The 26,303-nt window shown below is 38.4% G+C and overlaps 1 protein-coding gene across 1 annotated transcript in view; it reads right to left on the bottom strand.

Moving 5' to 3' along the window:
- Positions 1 to 1,950: 1,950 nt before the first annotated feature.
- Klp31E (kinesin-like protein 31E) overlaps positions 1,951 to 26,303 on the bottom strand; it is a 96,751-nt gene continuing 72,398 nt past the window's right edge. Inside the window, exons 22-30 of the mRNA XM_069505198.1 lie at positions 15,935 to 16,073; positions 15,417 to 15,549; positions 14,881 to 15,049; positions 14,444 to 14,575; positions 13,825 to 13,967; positions 7,190 to 7,338; positions 6,247 to 6,709; positions 5,345 to 5,396; positions 1,951 to 2,090 (exon numbers count right to left, since the gene is read on the bottom strand). Coding sequence (XP_069361299.1) covers positions 6,509 to 6,709; positions 7,190 to 7,338; positions 13,825 to 13,967; positions 14,444 to 14,575; positions 14,881 to 15,049; positions 15,417 to 15,549; positions 15,935 to 16,073 — 1,066 coding nt within the window. The 3' untranslated portion in view covers positions 1,951 to 2,090; positions 5,345 to 5,396; positions 6,247 to 6,508. The remainder of the gene's footprint in view (positions 2,091 to 5,344; positions 5,397 to 6,246; positions 6,710 to 7,189; positions 7,339 to 13,824; positions 13,968 to 14,443; positions 14,576 to 14,880; positions 15,050 to 15,416; positions 15,550 to 15,934; positions 16,074 to 26,303) is intronic.

Genomic DNA, 26,303 nt, shown 5'->3' on the forward strand with positions numbered 1-26,303 from the left:
ATTACATAGTCCATCATATTGGAAAGAAATTTATTACTATCTAGATATACTTTGAGGTTCTCTTATTGTAAGCAATTATTTTTTGTCATTTTCGCGATTTAAAAAAAATTATATGTTATAAATTAAAGGGACATTATGGCCATAACATGCTGAATGGGTGAAGTAATGCCGTGTTTATAACGTACTGGAAAATATTGTCTTTCTCGTACTTTCAAATGTCTTGCTATCTCAGTCATATCGAAAAATGAGTATTTGAAGTAAAGTAGTTGATTTGTCTTTTATTTTTATTTTTAATATTATGAGATATCCGTATACCTACATATTTTTATTTCAAGAAAGTTTTACTTCTGAAATATTTTAAGGAATCAATCATTTTTGATCGTGGAACGTATACTTATTTGTTACTTAAAAAACTTTCAATATTTAAGGAACTATTTATAATAAAAACACCGTTTTTCTACGCTGCATGTCTCGATCTTGCTATATTCAGCTAATTCAGTGTATTGCGGATCAAACCTATTGTATAATTCATAAATAGAATAGAATAAATAGAAGATAGTAAGATTTGCGTCAATTTTCCTTCACGGTCGTACATAATTGATTAGTACCTACTTGAATTCATAGTCAATATAGGGGCTTATTTAGAAGACGATTCAGACGATATGTGTCAAACACAACCTTAATGCATTGAATATGACTATGAATTCCAGGATAAAAGAGCTGCTATTTGAAAGAGTTGGTATGGTGTAGGCGTAATACTCGCGTCTGTGCTTTCTGACGGCATCAGTGATTTTCACCTGATTTTGATCTGCCGGTAGATATGAATACCAGTACTTATGCTGTGTCTTCCACGCTACGTGGCGATATATGTGAATCGACCTTTAATGTTCTAACAGATGCTGTTACTGCGCGGGCGTTCGATCGTCAAGGGTTGAGAGTCGCTCGATTCAATGGGCTACTTGACTGATATCTAATTTCGTCCAATAAATCATTATTTATTATAGTATTTTGCTTAAGACAACGAAATATATCAATAACAATTATTAAAAACGCAGGATGGATATATAAATCCAATTTTAAAAAATACAGTTTTTATTTTTATTTGAAACGCAGAAAACGCTGTCAGCCATGATGTGACGTCATTAAATATGTAAACAAAGAAATGTCATCCCTATGTCACGCGGGGACTAACGTAGTATCCATATTTATAAAATTTAGAGTCCTGACTAACTTATATATCAACGCACAGCCTAAACATCTAAACAGCTGGTCCTAGATACATGAAATTTGGTGGGTGTGTTCTTTGTAGGTAAAGAGAAGGTATCCACTAGGAAAGGATTTTTTTAAAATTCCACCCCTGAGTGGGTTAAATGGAGGTTTGAAATTTATGAAGTCCACGCGGGCGAAGTCACGAGCATAAGCTAGTTTTTATATATTTCTAAAAACTCATAGTAAACGTAAAAAAATATCGTTTTCTCTTTATAAATTGAATAAGTTATTACAACAAAGTGATCTTTGCAAAAATAAATTTGGGTTGAAGTCGTTAGTCATATAGGATCCCTTTAAGCAAGTCTTCGCGTGTTACGTATATTTATTTCACTGGGCACTCTAATCCACAACTTTCCTGTGGTCTTTATCGATGCGTTTTTTACATTCTCGGATGATACAATAACGAAAATTACTATATTTTTCATGTACACTAGTATAGAAGTCATGTTTATTAAACTTTGGGAGGTTATGCTGTTGTTTACAAATGCATGACGTCAGAGCACAGATAATCTATCGGCCAAACATGGCCGACAGTGTTTTCACCTGTCTAAGAAAAATATATTTTTAAATGAAAGTTTTACGGTTTTTAGGGCGCAAAAAAATATAGTGTTAATTTTTTTGATATAATAGCACAAATATTAACCATTTAAGACCAACTTTAAAAAAGTGTCAAGTAGCCTATTAGATGTGAGTGTAGCGGTGTGTCCAAGCGGTGCTCGGTCGCGGGTCACCGCCAGGCGCGGCGCGGGGAGGGCGGCGCCGCGGGCGACTGTCACCGCGCGGTGGAGGCGCGCACGCGCCAGCAGCGGACGCGACCCGTACTGTGGACACATGCCGTGTGACTTTATTGGTCGTAAATGTGTGGAAGTCTAACAGAGCAATTATAAAATATAGAGCTTTGTGGAATATATCTTCACATGACACTTGGTCAAATACCGCGATCTTAATTAACTCATGAACTTGTAACTTTTATCGTCGCTTAAGTTCTAACACCACTAACAGCCGCACTCAGACGCTAATCGTTTCTTAAGATAGAGAGAGTGAGAGATATAGCTCTGTCTCGTTTTGACTAAACTTAAGTAACGATTAAGCGACTCTGAGCACGGCTGGTAAAGTTTGGGCGGTTTTGACATTTTGACGCAATTCGCTAGAGAATTGAGGGAGAAAAAAACGTCCAGTAGAAACTGTTCAAGGAATACAAAGTGACAGCACGGTATCCATCAAACAGTCCAAACCAAACCTCTGGAGATACCAAGTTTTTCCACTGTCCTGTAAAGTTGCTTATTTTGACTTACGTTTGTTAGAACTTAAGCGACGATATACCCGTGCTCTATCAAGCCCCTAAGTATTAAACACATTATTTTGCTCTATATTTTTATCGCCACTCCGAAATAACAATTACAAAACTATAATTAAATCAAAGCATCAAGAAAAATAAAATTTCAAATATTTCAAAGAGTATCCAGAAAATTAGAAATAATAAATATGGAGTTATATTTAGCAACATTTAAATATCTGTTTAACGATTCAACGTAAGCTTATTAAATTCTACGATTATTTTGCTAATTAATAACTTAATTCTCTTTTGCTAACTAACTACCTATATTTTTCTTAAATGTGGGCTAATACTCGTAGAATTTTTAATAATGCATTTTAATTAGCCCACATTTAGTTAGAAAGGAAATTCTTAGTAGGTAAGTAAAAGAGTTATTTCAAACTAACACTAAAGTCATCGACAGCCTAGATACATAATATAGAAATAGAATAATATAGTAAATATAGACTAATAAAGTAACTACAACAAAAAATTAAGTAACGGTTAACAGGAAAAATGATGTGATGTGATTCGTTGACAATGAAAGCTAGTATAAAATTGTGTGAAGTAAAAAGTGGTTAGTCACACAGAAAACTCAAGAAAGGGTGAAAGATTTCACTTGTCTGCAAACCTGTACTCGAAACTCTTTGTCCACATGAATTGCAACATCAAAAGGCATTATGTTCATTTTTTCTTTATCTGTAAATCTGTCTTCGAGACTGGTTAATTTTTTATTAATTTAAAAGAATTTGATTCATTAAAAAATCCACATAATATCTAAAATAGATTTCTATAATTTCTCGATTCCTCGACAGCAGAATTATTTCGTTCTTAAACTCCAATTCCATTACCTCCAGTACCATTCCAATTTTACACCTTCTATGCAGAATTGCACTGTATTTTCTGCTCAACTGTTATTTAAGAATATTTCTAAATGAAATCAGACATTCAATGGCCATAATATCCAATCGATGTCTACACCAGTTTCTAGTGCAACCGAGAGAATCAAAGCCCTAATAAGTCGTTGCATGTATAGCCAAAGACTTACGAGGTACCAGGTAATGGGCATACTCACTCGAAGTATGCCCATTTCGCGGGCAGCGAGTGTTCGGTACAGGTGCAATAGTTAATAGTCAGCAAAGCAACATTTGCCGTTAATGAGTGAAGCGGCGACGACGCGTGCGCAAGCGTGGCTCGGGCGTGACCAACACGACTGACGATGGTGAATTGCAAAAAGAACGAATACGCCTTTATGTAACATTATTATTAAGAAAAAATAAGAACACTAGCTACGCTAATCATCACTAATCTTCCCCTTTGTTCTCGTAAAGCTTGAAGAGTAAGTACGTCAATATTGCAACGGTATTTGTGGGCTTACATATCTTGCTATTTTTTCAGGCAAATTTCACAAAACAACTTCGTAAGTGGCGGACGATTTAATTATTTCAAGTCAAGAGTGAATAGGCATCTTCTAGGCAAGCGCGCTCCATCTTAGGCTGGATCATAACTTGCCACCAGGTCTGATTGCAGCCAAGTAGTCTATAAAATAAAGTAAAAGTATGAAACACAAAATCACAAGCCGAAACCCAAATCCTCAACGCGATGCCGCATTCTCTGTGAGCTCGCTCGCCGCTTTACAAAAACTAGGACGTGATTCGCGTCCTCAAATGGTTTATTCGGGTAGCAAACAAAAGAAAGAAAATGCATTTTATATGATGGTAGTATCACAAACAAACGCAATACAAAAAAAAAACTGCCGCGCGATTTCGCGCTGTGAAATTATTTTAGATACATTTTTTGGTCTTCAACCAAGGTTTTCCAATCAGAAATTAAAATGGTAAGAATGTTTTTCAGTAATATACGAGACAACATGATTTGTCGTTTATTAAGACCAATAATGGCGTATTCGGTCTTTTTTCGAATCTTTCAAAATTTACTTACTGTGTGAAGAAGAAAAGGATCAATTTGGTAAAGATATAATACCAATAACTGTGGAGATCGTCTGCGGTGTTGTTGCATTGGCCCTGTGTATGTGTTTGTGTGTGTGTGGAAAAGAAGGACATTATATGATGTCCCATTACACGAATTTATAAAGAAAAAATCATATAGTTTTTTTCGAATTTCTCTGCAACCACTTTAACAAGAAAAACTTACACCGCAAGCAATAAACCGCTGGATGTTTTAGGTCATTGGCAAGATTTAGGACATAAGCAACCTTCTATGAATTTATTCTGAGCTGCTAGATCAGTGTTTCATGTGTAAAGACTTGACTTTGCGGACATACGGGTTGCAAACCTAAATGGCAAAAATTTGATCGTCAACCACTTGGCTTGGGCAGCGTTTTTTTAAATTGATTATTATTGAAAAATATTACATTTTTATGAACTGAGGGCGAATTTGCATTTGTACGTCCATCTGACAAAGCCGAACGAACGAATACAGAATATTATGATTACTTGAAATTCACAAATAATAAATTAATTAATAGACTGCGAGAGAGGATACCTGCTTAACTTTTCCTGCAAAAGCTGTATTGATAGACTCCGCTAACACCACACCTTTGTTTAGCACGAACCGTGGTCTTAGTTTTGGACGAACGACTAGTTTTAATAGATTTTATTGCTTGGATAGCGAGATGGACAGATTTGCTTAGAAGTGTCCTCCGACACATTACGGTTATTTTTTACCGAAATGTAAACTGTGGTGGTGCATGTGTGTGTTTATAATATATTAGCGGTGTGTGTGTGTGTGTGTGTGCACCTGTGTCGCTCAGGGCTCGGAGACCAGCCGCCACGCGCGCACTTCGCCGCCGCTGCAACACACTCACATATTAAAATCTCCAAACAATTTTCATCACTACTTTTCAAGTTAGCACAATTGTAGTAAAAAGATTAGAGTCTGTTTAATTTTTCTGTACAAGTTGTAACGTGATATTAGAGGGGTTAAGTTTCTTACAGCTGTAAGTAACAAGACAAGGTGCAAATAAGAGTATTCTTATTATCAGTTCCCTATTTTGTTCTTCGGTTGTTAGTCGTTGTAGCGACTCAACATTCTGACATTTTAAAGAGAAGAACATATATTTTATGATATTACATACCGGGAACTGGGTGGAAAAGATCTTCTATGGGTATTCGATGACCGAGCGTTGGAGAAAGCCTTCTCAATAGGGCAATATCAATTTTTATAGATCCTTACATAAACACCTTATTTGACAACTTCGATCATACAGTCAGGAGGTCTGATTGCAGCCAAGCGCTAATCTATAAGTAAAAAAAAATACTGGCGGAATGGCATATGTGGCGCAGCATCCAGTCATGACGAGTCTTCATCTAGGCTCACCCGATCGCATCCCGTAAGTCCTGTTCCCTCAGCGTAGTACCTACGTGAAGCGCAGTGTGTCACTCCGTCACTGCACCGCCCTCATCAAATACCTCAAGTGTGTGTTCACTGTTACGTCCCGTTCCCACTTGTCGTTTGTCGGGCTCGAATTTAAATCGGATGTTCCAGTGGCAGAATATTTTATATGAAGCTATTCACACTTGTCGGAAACTGATTTTGTGTCAAAAATGTACTGCCACTGGAACATCGAGTGACAAACGACACGTGGGAATGGGGGCTAGAGCTCCCACTCCAGAGACGTAACGCCTGGTCCCGGCACTCACCTGCCAGCCGTGTAGAGCGTATGCGTGGCGGGACACGCGGCGAGTGCGTGCGGAGCGTCGGGCAGTGACGCGGGCGGGGCGGCGGGACGCAGGGTCCCACTCCAGAGACGTAGCGCCTGGTCCCGGCACTCACCTGCCAGCCGTGTAGAGCGTATGCGTGGCGGGACACGCGGCGAGTGCGTGCGGAGCGTCGGGCAGTGACGCGGGCGGGGCGGCGGGACGCAGGGTCCCACTCCAGAGACGTAACGCCTGGTCCCGGCACTCACCTGCCAGCCGTGTAGAGCGTATGCGTGGCGGGACACGCGGCGAGTGCGTGCGGAGCGTCGGGCAGTGACGCGGGCGGGGCGGCGGGACGCAGGGTCCCACTCCAGAGACGTAACGCCTGGTCCCGGCCACAGCTCGCCAGCCCCGTGCCCACTGCGCATAGTCCCGTCACCCATCCTTTGTGGGCATTCATTACGCTCTGGACACAAAGAGACGACCCGAATGTACTGATTTAGTTCATGTATGTGAGATCTTCAGCGACTATAAGGACAACTCTACAGAAGTTTTATAAGATGTTGCGCAAACAACGAGTCTGTAAAAATCTGTTTTAGAATGAACAGGTATATGATACCCCACTTGACATAATTATCTTACTTCGAAAATTGAAAATACTAATTATTAGTTCATGACCACAATTTAATTTTTTTTTGTGTGATGTAACCACAAATTCACGGTTTTCAGATTTTTCCCCGAATGTCTACTACAAGATCTACCTACCAAATTTCATGATTGTAGGTCAACGAGAAGTACCCTGTGGGTTTCTTGACAGACCGATAGACAGACAAACAACAAAGTGATCCTATAAGGGTTCCGTTTTTCCTTTTGAGGTACGGAACCCTAAAACCACTAATTAGTCGAACACAAGTAGTGGAATAAAATGATAGTAAAGCCAACGAACATGTGTGAGCGCGTTATCCGTCAGAGACCAGCACTTGAGGCTGGAGTCGCGCGAGGCGCTGTAGAGGTAGTTGCCGCGCAGGTACACAGCTTGCACACCGTCGTAGTGCGGCGGCTCCAGCTGCCGCCGGTTGCAGGCCTCCCAGGTTCCTGTAGCAATGACAAAAACATTGCAGTTTGTGTGTGTGTTTGTTTGTTACTCCTTCACGCAAAAACTACAACACAGATTTGACTGACATTTGGAACGGAGATAGATTAAATACCTTGGATTAAGTCATAGGCTACATTTTATTTTTAAAGTCGCGAGCATCAGCTAGTAACAGCTAGCTATTATAAATTTTTCGTTAAAGTAATATCCGGCGGTAAATTTTTCGTTAAAGAAATAGGGGACTGGGCCAATTTATTTTATACCTTAAATAAGGAGTGCGTCTGGCCTGTCGTAGGGAAGCTCTGGGTGTTTTCACAAAATTGGATGAGGAAGTGTGACGTTGTAAATTTTGAACTACTAATTAGCGTTTCGCTTTTAATTAAAATCTATTTTGTTCAAAGTATGTTGGTGCCACCTAGCATCAAGGTGCAGAACTACGCGTGGGTCGATGTTCAGAGTTCATTCGAGCCACAATAGATGGCGTTTGCTTCGTTGTCAATTGTCGTAAAAATAAAACAAAATAATTAAATAAAACCATAATATCATTTGTTTATTGTTAAGTCATTAACAAAACGGTTCTTATAATATATCCTTAGGTTCCGCAAATATTCAAAAATGAATTGGCTTTATGATCAAACTAACTGAGAGCGGCCACACTCGGGTTGCGTCTGGCAACACCGATAGGTGAGATTTAGAATTTTCCTGGAGTCAACATGTGAAGACGAATTTTTTTCGTTCCAGGAAAATCTCATTCCTTTTCGCCCATGGCTTCGCCTGGGAAAATACAATAGTTATAAATTTTAGTCATCCTAACGTATTTCAATGTTTCATCAATTATGTTCCAGTTATTTTGACTTCCCAAATAAATGAGGATAATGGGTTGTGGGTGGACTTCTGAAAACCATTGGTGGCTAGGAGTTCAATAGGGTTTACGTTTACGTTTTACGTTTAGCTTCAGTTTTCCGTTTTAGTTTTCCGTTTGCGTTTTCGGTTTTCGTATTTATTTCTTTTGCACATTCACGTTGACAACTTAATTGCTATGGATGGGACTTGGTGAAGATCTTTGTAATGAAACATTTCGGTTGTGAAGAATCAAATAAATTGAGTTTTGGATCTTGGCCGATGCCGTCCAGCTACCTTGCAGTCTTCGCACCTACAAGTAAGCAAATGTTTGTATCCTGCAACAGTTTGGTGAACCTTCTTAGTGTATGTGTGCAGTAAGAACCCTGTCTTTACTACTGGGCTTTTATTTTGAAACAATTTTATGAATTTTACTGTGTCATTGTCTATTCCATGCCAATGGCATCTTAAATTTAAAACATAGATTTGTGTACTATCTACCTAAGGCATTCTAATGTATCTAAATTAAGTCTTGGCATTAAGCTAGAATAACTAAGCATTATTAGCCATCATTCTGTATTAAGCGACCCCGGTAAAAGTTACATTAAAAACAATTTTGCCTAACATCTAGCAAATTTCATTTATAACACCTCATATGCATTACAAGGGAGTCGACGGCTAGCTTCTATTCTTTACTAGGTAGATAGATCAAGTAAAGTAAATTAAAATTATTTTTTTTTTCCTCTAATCTTTGTAAGGTGGTAGATTATTCCGTATCCGGGTATATTTCTATTCCGCCCAATTTATCACCCTTACAAATGGCGCCCAACGTGGGGCGAAAAGAAGTGAGGTTTTCCTGGAACGAAAAAAATTCGTCTTCACATGTTGACTCCAGGAAAATTCTAAATCTCACCTATCGGTGTTGCCAGACGCAACCCGAGTGTGGCCGCTCTCAGTTAGTTTGATCATAAAGCCAATTCATTTTTGAATATTTGCGGAACCTAAGGATATATTATAAGAACCGTTTTGTTAATGACTTAACAATAAACAAATGATATTATGGTTTTATTTAATTATTTTGTTTTATTTTTACGACAATTGACAACGAAGCAAACGCCATCTATTGTGGCTCGAATGAACTCTGAACATCGACCCACGCGTAGTTCTGCACCTTGATGCTAGGTGGCACCAACATACTTTGAACAAAATAGATTTTAATTAAAAGCGAAACGCTAATTAGTAGTTCAAAATTTACAACGTCACAATACTTCCCCTCCTACGAAAAGGTTCAACAGGTTGAACCACGCTGCCCTCAGCGTCATCCAACAACTACTAACAATTTGCCTGAAACAAACAAAAAAAACACAGAAGTTACGCGTGAACGCACATCTACTACTAACAAGGAAAATTGTCTAACAAAATAAATATACTGAAAACAGTGTAAGGTTTTATACATTATACTTAACTACACAACCCTAACTTCTAAAAAGAATATATACAAAAAAACTTCATGGTGTCTAAGACACTTGAGTGGAAACATCTTGGCATCATTCTTCAGCTGACTGATAGAATGCGTCTAGGCCTACGGTGGTTCACTCTTTTAAACTACCATCGTAATATTTGTTACTCAACAAATACGGAAAATCTGGTTGTGAACGGGTCCATCTGATATGGCAACCGTTCTCTATCCCATTCGGAAAAATAAAACCGAATCAAAATCGGAATATGAGAAAAAAAAACGAAATAACTCTCCTAGAAAATAGATCTCGGAACAGAATCGGAAAAATAACAGAAATGATCCATTATCTAGAAGGAAAACGAAAACAAAACACAAAACCCCCCCCTTTTCGTTATCCCCAAAGTACGATATTTGCATTTTTACTTTCTCAACCGGTTGGTCTACCACAAGCATTCCAATCATCACATATTCATCCCTACATACATCCACTACATTCCTCCTCAACTGAACCATGGTAATGTAACTGTTAACTCAGAACATCACTACACTCATACAAATTCCTAATTGAATATTGATAACTTAAATATTCAAACAGTTTAGACCAAACTAAGTAATGGCAAATATCTACTTCTTAATATCCTTAATATGCCAAGTGCCTATTGGGTGGTTGTCAGCTACTCTAACTAGTTCGTAAACCAAAGGTGACAAAACCTTGACAACCCTGCACTTTTCATACTTAGGTGCCAGCTTAGCTGCGAAAAAATTTGTAGCGTCGCTTTGTGGATAGGTCTTTTTCCACACTATGTCCCCAACAGAATAGCTTGCAGACCTACGCCTTAAGTTGTAATGCGTTGCATACTCTGCATGAGCCTGAAACAAATTTCTCCTAACCTGACCAAATATGTCCTCCAAAGTTCCAAACTTTCCTGCGTATTCCTCCCTTGGAATTCCGGCCTCGTACTCCTTATCCGTGTCCTTATAGAAGGAACCATTTAAAACCGGTTCTCTAGCGTGGACAAGGAAGAACGGGGAGAATCCAGTGGATTCATTAACCGCACTGTTTATGGCGAACTGGACCTTGTACAGGTTTTCGTCCCAGGACCTGTGGTTATCTTTCACAAAAGCGGCTACAGCAGTCATAACAACCTTATTGTACCTCTCAACAAGGTTAACTTGCGGAGTGTACAGTGGTGTGTAGTGTAATTTCGGAATATTATAACGCTTAATGAGATTACGGAATTCAGATCCTGTAAATTGGGACCCATTGTCCACAATCACAGTCTCTGGAACACTATGGTTCAAAAATACAAAATTCTCTAGCGCTTTAACAACAGCGGCACCTGTGGCACGCCGTAACGGAAACAACATTGTATATTTCGAAAAACAACACGTCACCACAAAAAGAAATGTAAATCCTGATTTAGACCTAGGCAAAGGTCCGACTAAATCAGCCGAAATGACCTGAAAAGGTCTCTCGCAGACTTTAGGCTTCCCTAGCAGACCTGGAGTGGCTGATGTCGTGTGTTTATACGCAGAGCAAGTATCACAATTCTTAACGTACTCAACCACGTCCTTATACATACCACGCCAAAATATCTGAGGGATAATCTGCGATGAGTTTTGAACACACCAAAATGACCTGCAGTTGCATCTGCATGGTTTTGTTGCATAATTCTAAGGATGTCGTTCTTGTGGACTACCTCTTTCCAGTCGAACTCACTGAGAAGCTGGTATTTACATTTACTGTAACGATATAGTTTATCGTTCAAAATACAAAAATTCGGAAAATTTGCTGGATTGATTTTACAGCCATTAAATGTTTTGTCATACCAGTCATCTACCAAAACTTGTTGACTAGAGTTATCATTACGATCACCAACTACATCTACGTGTATGAGTCTCGACAAGGTATCCGGAACTACATTATCACAACCCTTCCTATGTTCGATAACAAAATTATACTGTGATAATCTACAACCCCATCTGGCGAGTCGTCCTGAGGGATTTTCTAAATTTAAGAACCACTTTAGGGATGCATGGTCTGTGATAATTGTGACTGGCTTGGAACCAAAATAAGCCTGAAATTTCTCCACTGCAAAAATCACAGCTAGAGCCTCGCGTTCCGTCGCGCTGTAATTCCTTTCGTTTTTATTTAGGCTCCTACTGACATACGCAATGGGATGATCGCAACCATCTGTTTCTTGCGTTAGCATACCGCCAACACCATATGCAGAAGCATCACAATGTATTTTGAATGGTTTTTCAAAATTCGGTACCGCAAGAACAGGTGGTTGCGATCATCCCATTGCGTATGTCAGTAGGAGCCTAAATAAAAACGAAAGGAATTACAGCGCGACGGAACGCGAGGCTCTAGCTGTGATTTTTGCAGTGGAGAAATTTCAGGCTTATTTTGGTTCCAAGCCAGTCACAATTATCACAGACCATGCATCCCTAAAGTGGTTCTTAAATTTAGAAAATCCCTCAGGACGACTCGCCAGATGGGGTTGTAGATTATCACAGTATAATTTTGTTATCGAACATAGGAAGGGTTGTGATAATGTAGTTCCGGATACCTTTTTAGAAGTTAGGGTTGTGTAGTTAAGTATAATGTATAAAACCTTACACTGTTTTCAGTATATTTATTTTGTTAGACAATTTTCCTTGTTAGTAGTAGATGTGCGTTCACGCGTAACTTCTGTGTTTTTTTTGTTTGTTTCAGGCAAATTGTTAGTAGTTGTTGGATGACGCTGAGGGCAGCGTGGTTCAACCTGTTGAACCTTTTCGTAGGAGGGGAAGTATTGTGACGTTGTAAATTTTGAACTACTAATTAGCGTTTCGCTTTTAATTAAAATCTATTTTGTTCAAAGTATGTTGGTGCCACCTAGCATCAAGGTGCAGAACTACGCGTGGGTCGATGTTCAGAGTTCATTCGAGCCACAATAGATGGCGTTTGCTTCGTTGTCAATTGTCGTAAAAATAAAACAAAATAATTAAATAAAACCATAATATCATTTGTTTATTGTTAAGTCATTAACAAAACGGTTCTTATAATATATCCTTAGGTTCCGCAAATATTCAAAAATGAATTGGCTTTATGATCAAACTAACTGAGAGCGGCCACACTCGGGTTGCGTCTGGCAACACCGATAGGTGAGATTTAGAATTTTCCTGGAGTCAACATGTGAAGACGAATTTTTTTCGTTCCAGGAAAATCTCATTCCTTTTCGCCCATGGCTTCGCCTGGGAAAATACAATAGTTATAAATTTTAGTCATCCTAACGTATTTCAATGTTTCATCAATTATGTTCCAGTTATTTTGACTTCCCAAATAAATGAGGATAATGGGTTGTGGGTGGACTTCTGAAAACCATTGGTGGCTAGGAGTTCAATAGGGTTTACGTTTACGTTTTACGTTTAGCTTCAGTTTTCCGTTTTAGTTTTCCGTTTGCGTTTTCGGTTTTCGTATTTATTTCTTTTGCACATTCACGTTGACAACTTAATTGCTATGGATGGGACTTGGTGAAGATCTTTGTAATGAAACATTTCGGTTGTGAAGAATCAAATAAATTGAGTTTTGGATCTTGGCCGATGCCGTCCAGCTACCTTGCAGTCTTCGCACCTACAAGTAAGCAAATGTTTGTATCCTGCAACAGTTTGGTGAACCTTCTTAGTGTATGTGTGCAGTAAGAACCCTGTCTTTACTACTGGGCTTTTATTTTGAAACAATTTTATGAATTTTACTGTGTCATTGTCTATTCCATGCCAATGGCATCTTAAATTTAAAACATAGATTTGTGTACTATCTACCTAAGGCATTCTAATGTATCTAAATTAAGTCTTGGCATTAAGCTAGAATAACTAAGCATTATTAGCCATCATTCTGTATTAAGCGACCCCGGTAAAAGTTACATTAAAAACAATTTTGCCTAACATCTAGCAAATTTCATTTATAACACCTCATATGCATTACAAGGGAGTCGACGGCTAGCTTCTATTCTTTACTAGGTAGATAGATCAAGTAAAGTAAATTAAAATTATTATTTTTTTCCTCTAATCTTTGTAAGGTGGTAGATTATTCCGTATCCGGGTATATTTCTATTCCGCCCAATTTATCACCCTTACAGAAGATTGAGGATCGAGTAAGGCATCACTTAGACGTCCGCAGGCTGAAAGGATAATGATAGCGTACCATTGTTGTGCTGCAAGTCGAGCACGCGCACGCAGTGGTCGCGCGAGCCGGTCGCGAGGCGGTCGCCGCTGGGCAGCGGCTCGCGCGCAAGGCACATCACCGCCGCGGCGTGCCCCGACCATGCCTTATACACGCATTCCAACCTAAACAAAAATAATGCGTGTAACAACTACGCGTGGAAGTGCTGTATCTGGCAGCCACAAGTTTTGACAAGGCACTACAAAGTGGTGGCAATCATAATGGATCGGAGACGGTCGAAATGATACAGGGTATACAAGAACCTGCATAGCCCCAAAGAATAAGAAGACCGCACGGGGTTCCATTTCTCAACCAACCTCTCACGAGCGCTGTGGTCTTACAAGTGGAAGGTCCGTTTCACACTGTGGGGATATAATGCATGCGTTGCATTTTGTGGTACAAGATAATACCTGCGTGCGAACCAAGTGCTGTAACATGTACGCCAACGAAATAACAATCACAACCAAACAAATTCTCTGTCACTCATGTGACGTTTTGTCGGGCTCGACGACGCTTTACGTTCTACGAAACCGCTCTTTCTAAAGATCGATGTACAATATTTCCTGCCGGGTGCTGACTACAAAACTACAAGAAACCTTACATCCGCAAATCCCAGAGGCGCAATTTATCCCCAGCGGCAGTGTACAAGCGAGTCGCGGAAGCTAGAGATATAGCCGTCACCGCCGCTTCGCCGCCGCGCATTGCTGCGTTCGGACCCACGGCTCCTGAGGACCTACGACAAATTATACTAAGTTAAGGCAAAGAGTAAAATAACTTCTCTACGCGAAAAAAACCGGTCAAGTGCGAGTCAGACACGCATACAACAGAGTTCCGTACCATCGTACAAGAAATAAGACTTTTTCTTTTTTTTGTGGCGTAACAACAAATTCACGGTTTTCGGATTTTTTTACTTGTGATATAAGACATTGCTACCTGCTGAATTTCATGATTCTAGGCCAACGAGAAGTTGACCTAGACCCTATACCGCTCCACTACCGCAGGAACCTACGTTATGCCTGTAGTTTTATGATTAGTTACCATAGAACAGCACTGGGCCCGCTAGTCCTGGTGTCGAACAACTTAACAGCGGCGCCTGCAGCGGCGAGTACAACACGCGAGTCAGCGGCGAGCGCAGCCACGGCGCCGCCGCACCACGCTCGCCACGCTTCTCTCCCGCCCGATAAGTCCCAGCCGCGGACTGTCCGATCTGGTACATAACGTAAAGTAAAATACTTTATAGAAAGTCAAGAAGGCGCCCCGGGAACACCCCAAAAGTATTACCGAAAGGGCCCGTATTACAATCGCGAAATGTGTGGGTGTTTACTTTACTTGCAGTGTGTTGTTCTGATGGAGACAAACTGACAAACTTGGAAAATCGTAAATCTAGCTCTTCTTATTTCTATTTATTTATACATCAATTTTTTATGTGAAAAGAGGGTTCTAAGATTTTTTAATGCAGTTCTAATTTTTTTATCAACGCAACAGGCATTAGGTTAAAATCCTGTATCACTATTTGCACGCAGGCGCAGCTTTGAATGACACAAAAAGTGTAGTGTAAGTTATTCGCCACTTACCGACTCCCCCGCTGTACAGCGCATGCGGCGTGGCCGCGAGCGCCTGTGCGGCGCCCACGTGGCCCTCCGCCACGTGAGTGCACTGCAGCCACGAGCTGCCACCGCTTACGTTGCTCCCGACAAAATTTGTGCGCTGAAATAAATATCATCATTTCAACTCATCACCCAGCACGAGTCTCCTTACAGGCCGTGCTGATCGCCACACTAGGCGACGCGATCAGCACGGCCTTTCCACCGGGCTCCCTACAAACAGTATCAGAAGTGGGCTACAGACCTTGAGTGCGATTTCCTTGACGGCTCTAATCAGTCGGAGGAATACATCGTCATCTCTGGCCCCACCTCGCCACGCTAGGCGTGGTTTTTCACTGGGCTCTTTACAAACAGTATCAGAAGTGGGCTTATGCACCTTGAGTATAGGTAGCTTGTGTCCGCCGCCTCCTCGCCGCACTAGGGGACACGGGTGGCGTGGCTTCTATAACGGGCTTCTTACAAACAGTATCAGAAGTGGGCTTACGTACCTTGAGTGTAATTTCCTTAACGGTTCCTTGAGGGGCGTGTTCAGGTGCGGCACCAGTTAGTCGCAGGAACACATCGTCGTCTCTGGCCCTCCTCGCCGCACTAGGCGACGCGGGTGGTGTGGCCTCGCCCCCGGGCTCCCTACAAAAAGTATCAGAAGTGGGATTCGTTAAGGAGTAAGATGATAATATGAGAGTTTAGTGTGACGTATGTTGAGTTATTTTGAAGGTTATACGATTATTTAGAAATTCTGAGAATTGCTATGTTTAACTACGTTATTATTTTCGATATTCTTGGGACATATGCTATAAATAGTTGCAATGTATTACGGCGACTTGTTTAGTAAATAAACGCGAATTTTTCGGATTATACTGTTAATACATGCAAAAGGAGCACGTAGTATACAAATTTTTTGATGATTTCGATTTCTACACAGACAAAGTAAGTAATTGGTTAAAAATCATAACTATATAACTGATGATTCGCGTGAAAATGTATGTAAAAGCCACGCTACGTCCTTGCCAAAAGCAAACATTTTTAAGCTACTTTTATGGTGTATGAAATTGTGATGATTTAAAATCATAAAAATATACTTACTACGGGATTGTAATGCTATCTACCTTGCATCAAATACAATCTATAGAGCTATAAGTGAAGGCCTATCATATTATTATACGTATACCTACGAATAACAATATCTAAAAAAATATAAATCAAGCTCAAAAATAGCATCAAAATATACCACGCAAGCTATTGACGACCTTGAGCGATACCAATATGACCTTGAAGCGGCGAAAATTTCAATGTAATTAAAGCCGTCATTGTATGAGAGTAAGAGCGATTACGCACTGCTTTTCCGTCATCCGTGAGAATTTCTCGGATGTGCCTCGGAACAAATCGGACGTATGACGTAGATATGTCAAAGATGTCCACTGAATAGGTTGGATTCGGATCAGAAATCGGATTAGTGCGTAAGCAATATCCGAGTTCGGTCCTAGTTTTTTATATCCGTATTTTCACGAATTCGGATCGGATGAGTGCGTAACCGTTGTTATAGGTATTTCTTCGGATATTGTTATTCGTAGAGAAATACCGTTTTACTGAGATGGCTCGTGTAGTAAGGAGCTAGTTGCGGGAGGGTGACAGTCGACGTAATTGTTCTTTTTGACGTCGCTTTCACCCTCCCACAACCATTTCTAATAAGACATCTTAGTACGACTTGATGCCATAGACAATTTCTATTCAATACGATGTTTAAAGTTCGGCTTTCAAGTGCGTTAACCAAATACGTTCACTTTTTTTGTAACAGAAAATTATTAGGTATCCTCAAAGCTGTAAAAACCTTTTTATTAAATTTTTGCTAACACTATAGTGTAAAATACATATTATATACCGACTTATCAATAGGCTACTTGACTCATATCTAATTTCGTCCAATAAATGATTATTTATTATAGTATTTTGCTTAAGACAACGAAATATATCAATAACAATTATTAAAAACGCAGGATGGATATATAAATCCAATTTAAAAAAATACAGTTTTTATTTTTATTTGAAACGCAGAAAACGCTGTCAGCCATGATGTGACGTCATTAAATATGTAAACAAAGAAATGTCATCCCGATGTGACGCAGGGACTAACGTAGTATCCATATATATAAAATTTAGAGTCGTGACTAACTTATATATCAACGCACACCCTAAACATCTAAACAGCTGATCCTAGATACATGAAATTTGGTGGGTGTGTTCTTTGTAGGTAAAGAGAAGGTATCCACTAGGAAAGGATTTTTTGAAATTCCACCCCTGAGTGGGTTAATGGGGGTTTCAAATTTATGAAGTCCACGCGGGCGAAGTCACGAGCATAAGCTAGTTTTTATATATTTCTAAAAACTCATAGTAAACGTAAAAAAATATCGTTTTCTCTTTATAAATTGAATAAGTTATTAAGTAAGACTTACAACAAAGTGATCTTTGCGAAAATAAATTTGGGTTGCAGTCGTTAGTGATATAGGATCCCTTTAAGCAAGTCTTCGCGTGTTACGTATATTTATTTCACTGGGCACTCTAATCCACAACTTTCCTGCGGTCTTTATCGATGCGTTTTTATATTCTCGGATGATACAATAACGATAATTACTATATTTTTCATGTAAACTAGTATAGAAGTCATGTTTATTAAACTTTAGGAAGTTATGCTGTTGTTTACAAATGCATGACGTCAGAGCACAGATAATCTATCGGCCAAACATGGCCGACAGTGTTTTCACCTGTCTAAGAAAAATATATTTTTAAATTAAAGTTTTATGGTTTTTAGGGCGCAAAAAATATAGTGTTAATTTTTTTGATATAATAGGACAAATATTAACCATTTAAGACCAACTTTAAAAAAGTGTCAAGTAGCCCATTAGGATAGAATTCTCATTTTCTAAGTAGGAAGTGAGGAACCATGCAAACTTAGCGTGGCCATGCAAGGATGCAAACAAACACAAGAGTTGCTGCCAACATTTTATTATCTAAATATACATTTATCTATACATTTACGCTAGCTAAGCTAACCATATTAAAGCTTATGAGTACAGAATTTTGTGACATCAAGTTTACGTGCATATTCTGTGCATTTTCAAAAGTAGTTGAAAGTACGGGATGAGGAGTATTATAGTTATTGAATTTATATAAATATATAAAAGGAAAAGGTGACTAACTGACTGATCTATCAACGCACAGCTCAAAGTACTGGACGCATCGGGCTGAAATTTGGCATGCAGATAGCTATTATGACGAAGGCATCCGCTAAGGATATTTAAAAATTCAACCCCTAAGGGGGTGAAATAGGGGTTTGAAATTAGTGTAGTCCACGTGGATAAACTCGCGAGCATAAGCTAGTATTACTATAAATCAAAGATTATCGTTTACTGAGTTTCGTTTATCGAGTTTTTCATACTTTCGAGACTTAAAGGGAAGAGAAAACAAGTGTATGTATTAATTTTATTTATATTTGACAATTGACTAAAGTTAGTATCTGCTTGGATTGGAGCTTTTTAATTACATAATTAATAGTGAATTAAAAGTAATTATGTGCATTCATTTAGCAGTTGCGAAGCTCCGACAGTCGGACGGACAGAAAAATGCAAATTCAAATCCAAGTTCGTGGTTTTTTGCTGTGTCTAAATTGGATTTGTTAAACATTCTTTACGTTGGTAATTAAAAAAAAAAAGTAGACTCGTAGACCTCACTTCGCTAGGTTGTTTAGAATTTTTTCAAAATTTTGAGGGCTTATCATATGAAAATTGTAACACCTATTTTAAATGTGCAACCAAAAGTTGGATTATAAAATATGGCTTGTGTTAATACTATTTTTATTGTACTTAAAATTATCCTTTGGATATTAGTGACATACATCTATTGTAATATAGCTTATTGATTACAAAATATACTATAAAAATTTGTAGAAAACGCATCACATACAATTGTATTAACTAAACATTCGTCAAATAAGTACGATTAACTATTAAGAGGTATTAGAGAATATAGAATCCCTTGCTATGGTATGAAGTAAGACACCCACTGTTATTCACAACATGCAACAAACAAAGAGATCTTACTAGCGATCCAATGTTTAAATATATACAGGCATTATAAGTTACAGTGTGACGATCGAAATCACCTCTGATTAATTGACGCTGGCTCGCTATTGGCTACAATGCATTGTTGCAACAAGAATACCATAAATAAAGCCAATGCAAAGCAAAACACTTGCGACTGTTTATCATGCTGAGTTGAGACTTTTTTTCGGGTTGTCTCACACATAACATAGTTTATTCCAGCGCTTCTTCTGCGCCGGGATATTCAAAATGGTATAACTGATGATGAGTGGGCACAACTTTAAAAAAATAAACGCTTTTTCTTTTTTCTTTCTTTCTAATAATGATTGATACAGGTTTTCTGGCATCGACCGTCAGGTAATCGGGTTGTATTGATTGTATATTTTGGTTATCTACGGTGTGCAGGTGCGTCGTCGTCAGTCCTCTACTATGTTGAGGTCGGTGAGGAGGCTGCAAGCAATACATTTGGGTCACGCGCCGCCACCACGCCCTCCGCACGATATAGAGCGATTTTTTTTTACATATTTACATATTATTATAAGAACAACCATGCAATTTAATGAAAAGAAGTGCTATTTTTAGGAACATTACCAACATTTAAATATTTTATAACGGCATTTCGAACCAGTGGTAAATTAAACTACCTGACGAATAAAAATATATCTTCTAAATATATAAAAGGAAAAGGTGACTGACTGACTGACTGATCTATCAACGCACAGCTCAAACTACTGGACGGATCGGGCTGAAATTTGGCATGCAGGTAGCTATTATGACGTAGGCGTCCGCTAAGAAAGGATTTTGGAAAATTCAACCCCTAAGGGGGTGAAATAGGGGTTTGAAATTTGTGTAGTCCACGCGGACGAAGTCGCGAGCATAAGCTAGTTCTATTCTAAACTGGAACATTGGAAACGTAGTACGTACCTATGTATTTTTTTACCTTAAATATTATATTTGCAAATCAATTATATTGTCAATTAAGTATAGTGTAATGGATATTCCAAAAATCCCAAAGAGTGGGTACGCACTACATCCGATCCGTTAAAATACGTTCCGTAGTAGTCATCGAACTATGTATTTGTAAAATAGTTTACACACTAGATCCGATTTCCGTCATCCAATTTCTCTTCATTATCAAAAATTTGGACCGTTAGCGTTGAAGAGCCTCCAATTCGGAAGAAGTATTCGAATGTTGACGCCGATTGAAAGGCCACATAATATTCAACTATGTAAACGCTCTACGTAGAAATGACATAGATATGCCAAAGATGTCCCCTGAATAGCTTTGATTTGGATTAGAGATCGGATTAGTGCCTAAGGGAATTCGGTCTGAGTTGTTTATATCCATATTTTCACAGATTCGGATCGGACGTAGTGCGTAATTACTCTAAAACCGTGTCCACACCAATAAAAAATTGCGTTTTACTTCATGTTTGGCAATAATAATAATTGTGTCGAAGTGCAATAATTTTCGTCTTTTATACCTACGTGAAAAAGTCGAAAATATATTTATCATGCAGCATTCAGTACACGACGCAATTATTTATTGTTACGGACAGGGCTTAAGGTTTGCTGAGCTTTGGTAACATTCCTGTGATATAAGTCCCGCAAATTGCTCCATTTTAGTGACGTCAGCACTAGACTCTTTTACTTAAATATACGTCAAATGACGTCATTTCGATGTTAATGAGACATAGTATTATGCGAGACTTATATAAAGTCCCTTTCCATCTTACACGAGTTTCCCCCAAATTGTACAACAATTGAAGTATTCAATAGCACGTAAACCCAAGCGATTTGTACCATGCAGAGGCGGGTAGAGGTGGTGGGAGTTCTAATTCTAAAGCAATTCTACGCAATGCAAAAAAATACTGGATAGTACAAAATAAAAAGAAAATAGCATAGTGCCTAATTAAAATATAGTTATGGCGTTTTATAATTTAGAGATAGACAACTAGTGAACCTATTAGAACATTTATTGCGAGTTACTTGATTAGTTCAATTAGATTCTATTGTTTATTTTGATTTTTGTTTACTTATATTAAATTAAATCACTATGTTAGTTAGTAAGTTTTCTATTTTCTAGTTCTAATCGTTTAAAAATTGAGTTATATCTAATATATGCTATTCTGGTTTTCTTTGAAATTTCTAATTTAAACAATCCGAATATAATACGTCCAAACTCCAAACTAAGAATAGACTAGTAGTTCAGTCCACGACAGTTAGGGAATTTCCTAAGTTTCAAAACGCGTCGAGGCTTCGACGTCACTGGCAGGCGTCAAATGTTGGTCCATTTGACGTTGGTACATTTGTTACGCAGGTAGCCCTGAAGTAGCCATATTTTTCTTTTTACGTCACCATAGCCTAATATTTGACATAATATCGTCGAATCAGGGTCGAACCGAGAGTTCCCTTACAATAGTTCACTCTGCTAGTAGTTAGATAAGAATGACTCTCCGACATATTGTGACGTCTTAACTGAAGATATATTAGATCTCTATTATATTATTATTATACTATATATAGCTCAATTACCACTCACTCACTCACTCACTGACTGACTCATTGACATAATTGTTCTCCTAGAAAGAGACAGAAAATGATATAATAATGTATGGGAGATATGTTCAGAAGTGGGATTCGACTAGGGAAAAATTATGACATTTCAGAAAAACAAGATGGCGGCCGACCTGACTTTTGTAACTTTTTTGTTTTCCAACCGATTTTGTTACAACTTGCAGGTCTTGCAGATATTAGTAAACGGTTTTTAGAAAAAGTGAAAAAAATTGGAAAAACAAGATGGCGGCCGAGATTTTCAAAAAATTCCCTCCTGTAAAATTTTGTATGAAACTTTTTTTTTCACTTATAGTTTCATATAGAAGACAAAGATTCCTTTAGGGCAACATATGGAGGGAGCTGATGATTGAGGATTTCGGAGACGGGTGAAGGGCACGCTCGAGGTATTGAAGATAGGTGGGAGGTGCTCGACCAAATGTCATTCGAAACCTCATCCAATTGCCAAAAATTTGATTTTTTTTTTTAAATTCCGAAAAAAAGATGGCCGCCATACAAATTTCATCGGCGTCCAGCTCGGAGGGCATGAAAGATGGAAGAGTGGTTTCTTGGCAAAAGATGATCAGGATCCGAAGGTCTACTCGATGGGTGGAAAAAAATTCAAAATGGCGGAATTTATTTTTTCATACAAAATTTTTTATTATTCAAAATGGCGATTATAGACCTCGAGAGCTGCTTTAGCAGCTCGAGCAGCGAGCAAAATACTAGTTATACTATATATAGCTCAATTACCACTCACTGATTGACATAATTGTTCTCCTAGAAAGAGATAGAAAATGATATAATAATGTATGGGAGATATGTTCAGAAGTGGGATTCGAGTAGGGAAAAATTATGACATTTCAGAAAAACAAGATGGCGGCCGACCTGACTTTTGTAACTTTTTTGTTTTCCAACCGATTTTGTTACAACTTGCAGCTCTTGTAGATGTTAGTAAACGATTTTTAGAAAATGTAAAAAAATTGGAAAAACAAGATGGCGGCCGAGATTTTCAAAAAATTCCCTCCTGTAAAATTTTGTATGAAACTTTTTTTTTTCACTTATGGTTTCATATAGAAGACAAAGATTCCTTATGGGCAACATATGGAGGGAGCTGATGATTGAGGATTTCGGAGACGGGTGAAGGGCACGCTCAAGGTATTGAAGATAGGTGGGAGGTGCTCGAGCAAATGTCATTCGAAACCTCATCCAATTGCCAAAAATTTGAAAAAAAATTTAAAATTCCGAAAAAAAGATGGCCGCCATACAAATTTCATCCGCGTCCAGCTCGGAGGGCATGAAAGATGGAAGAGTGGTTTCTTGGCAAGAGATGATCAGGGTCCGAAGGTCTACTCGATGGATAGAAAAAAAATTCAAAATGGCGGAATTTATTTTTTCATACAAAAAATTTTATTATTCAAAATGGCCATTATAGACCTCGAGAGCTGCTTTAGCAGCTCGAGCAGCGAGCAAAATACTAGTTATACTATATATAGCTCAATTACCACTCACTCACTCACTGACTGACTGACTCATTGACATAATTGTTCTCCTAGAAAGAGACAGAAAATGATATAATAATGTATGGGAGATATGTTCAGAAGTGGGATTCGAGTAGGGAAAAATTATGACATTTCAGAAAAACAAGATGGCGGCCGATCTGACTTTTGTAACTTTTTTGTTTTCCAACCGATTTTGTTACAACTTGCAACAATTGTAGATGTTAGTAAACGATTTTTAGAAAATGTAAAAAAAATTGGAAAAACAAGATGGCGGCCGAGATTTTCAAAAAATTCCCTCCTGTATAATTTTGTATGAAACTTTTTTTTTTCACTTATGGTTTCATATAGAAGACAAAAATTCATTTGGAGGAAAACATGGAGAGAGCTGATGATTGAGGATTTCGGAGGCGGGTGAAGGGCACGCTCGAGGTATTGAAGATAGTTGGGAGGTGCTCGACCAAATGTCATTCGAAACCTCATCCAATTGCCAAAACTTTGGAAAAAAATTCAAAATTCCGAAAAAAAGATGGCCGCCATACAAATTTCATCGGCGTCCATCTCGGAGGGTATGAAAGATGGAAAAGTGGTTTCTTGGCAAGAGATGATCAGGATCCAAAGGTCTTCTCGATGGATGGAAAAAAAATTCAAAATGGCGGAATTTATTTTTTCATACAAAAATTTATATTTTTCAAAATGGCGATTATAGACCTCGAAGACCTCGAGAGCTGGTTTAGCAGCTCGAGCAGCGAGCAAAATACTAGTTATACTATATATAGCTCAATTACCACTGACTGACTCACTGACTGACTCATTGACATAATTGTTCTCCTAGAAAGAGACAGAAAATGATATAATAATGTATGGGAGATATGTTCAGAAGTGGGATTCGAGTAGGGAAAAATTATGACATTTCAGAAAAACAAGATGGCGGCCGACCTGACTTTTGTAACTTTTTTGTTTTCCAACCGATTTTGTTACAACTTGCAACAATTGAAGATATTAGTAAACGATTTTTAGAAAAAGTAAAAAAAATTGGGAAAAACAAGATGGCGGCCGAGAGTTTCAAAAAATTTCCTCCTGTAAAATTTTGTATGAAACTTTTTTTTTCAATCACGGTTTCATATAGAAGACAAAAATTACTTTAGGGCAACATATGGAGGGAGCTGATGATTGAGGATTTCGGAGACGGGTGAAGGGCACGCTTAGGGTATTGAAGATAGGTGGGAGGTGCTCGACCAAATGTCATTCGAAACCTCATCCAATTGCCAAAAATTTGAATTTTTTTTTAAAATTCCGAAAAAAAGATGGCCGCCATACAAATTTCATCCGCGTCCATCTCGGAGGGTATGAAAGATGGAAGAGTGGTTTGTTGGCAAGAGATGATCAGGATCCGAAGGTCTACTCGATGGATTAAAAAAAAATTCAAAATGGCGGAATTTTTTTTTTTCATACAAAATTTTTTATTATTCAAAATGACGATTATAGACCTCGAGAGCTGCTTTAGCAGCTCGAGCAGCGAGCAAAATACTAGTTATTATACTATATATAGCTCAATTACCACTCACTGATTGACATAATTGTTCTCCTAGAAAGAGATAGAAAATGATATAATAATGTATGGGAGATATGTTCAGAAGTGGGATTCGACTAGGGAAAAATTATGACATTTCAGAAAAACAAGATGGCGGCCGACCTGACTTTTGTAACTTTTTTGTTTTCCAACGATTTTGTTACAACTTGCAACAATTGAAGATGTTAGCAAACGATTTTTAGAAAAAGTGTAAAAAATTGGAAAAACAAGATGGCGGCCGAGATTTTCAAAAAATTTCCTCCTGTAAAATTTTGTATGAAACTTTTTTTTTTCAATCACGGTTTCATATAGAAGACAAAGATTCCTTTAGGGCAACATATGGAGGGAGCTGATGATTGAGGATTTCGGAGACGGGTGAAGGGCACGCTTAGGGTATTGAAGATAGGTGGGAGGTGCTCGACCAAATGTCATTCGAAACCTCATCCAATTGCCAAAAATTTGAATTTTTTTTAAAATTCCGAAAAAAAGATGGCCGCCATACAAATTTCATCCGCGTCCATCTCGGAGGGTATGAAAGATGGAAGAGTGGTTTCTTGGCAAGAGATGATCAGGATCCGAAGGTCTACTCGATGGATTGAAAAAAAATTCAAAATGGCGGAATTTATTTTTTCATACAAAATTTTTTATTATTCAAAATGGCCATTATAGACCTCGAGAGCTGCTTTAGCAGCTCGAGCAGCGAGCAAAATACTAGTTATTATACTATATATAGCTCAATTACCACTCACTCACTCACTCACTGACTCATTGACATAATTGTTCTCCTAGAAAGAGATAGAAAATGATATAATAATGTATGGGAGATATGTTCAGAAGTGGGATTCGAGTAGGGAAAAATTATGACATTTCAGAAAACAAGATGGCGGCCGACCTGACTTTTGTAACTTTTTTGTTTTCCAACCGATTTTGTTACAATTGCAACTATTGAAGATATTAGTAAACATGTTTTAGAAAAGTGTAAAAAAATTGGAAAAACAAGATGGCGGCCGAGATTTTCAAAAAATTTCCTCCTGTAAAATTTGTATGAAACTTTTTTTTTCAATCACTGGTTTCATATAGAGAGACAAAGATTCCTTTAAGGGCAACATATGGAGGGAGCTGATGATTGAGGATTTCG

This window comes from Maniola hyperantus, chromosome 2 (genome assembly GCF_902806685.2).
Source record: "Maniola hyperantus chromosome 2, iAphHyp1.2, whole genome shotgun sequence".
Taxonomy (NCBI): domain Eukaryota; kingdom Metazoa; phylum Arthropoda; class Insecta; order Lepidoptera; family Nymphalidae; genus Maniola; species Maniola hyperantus.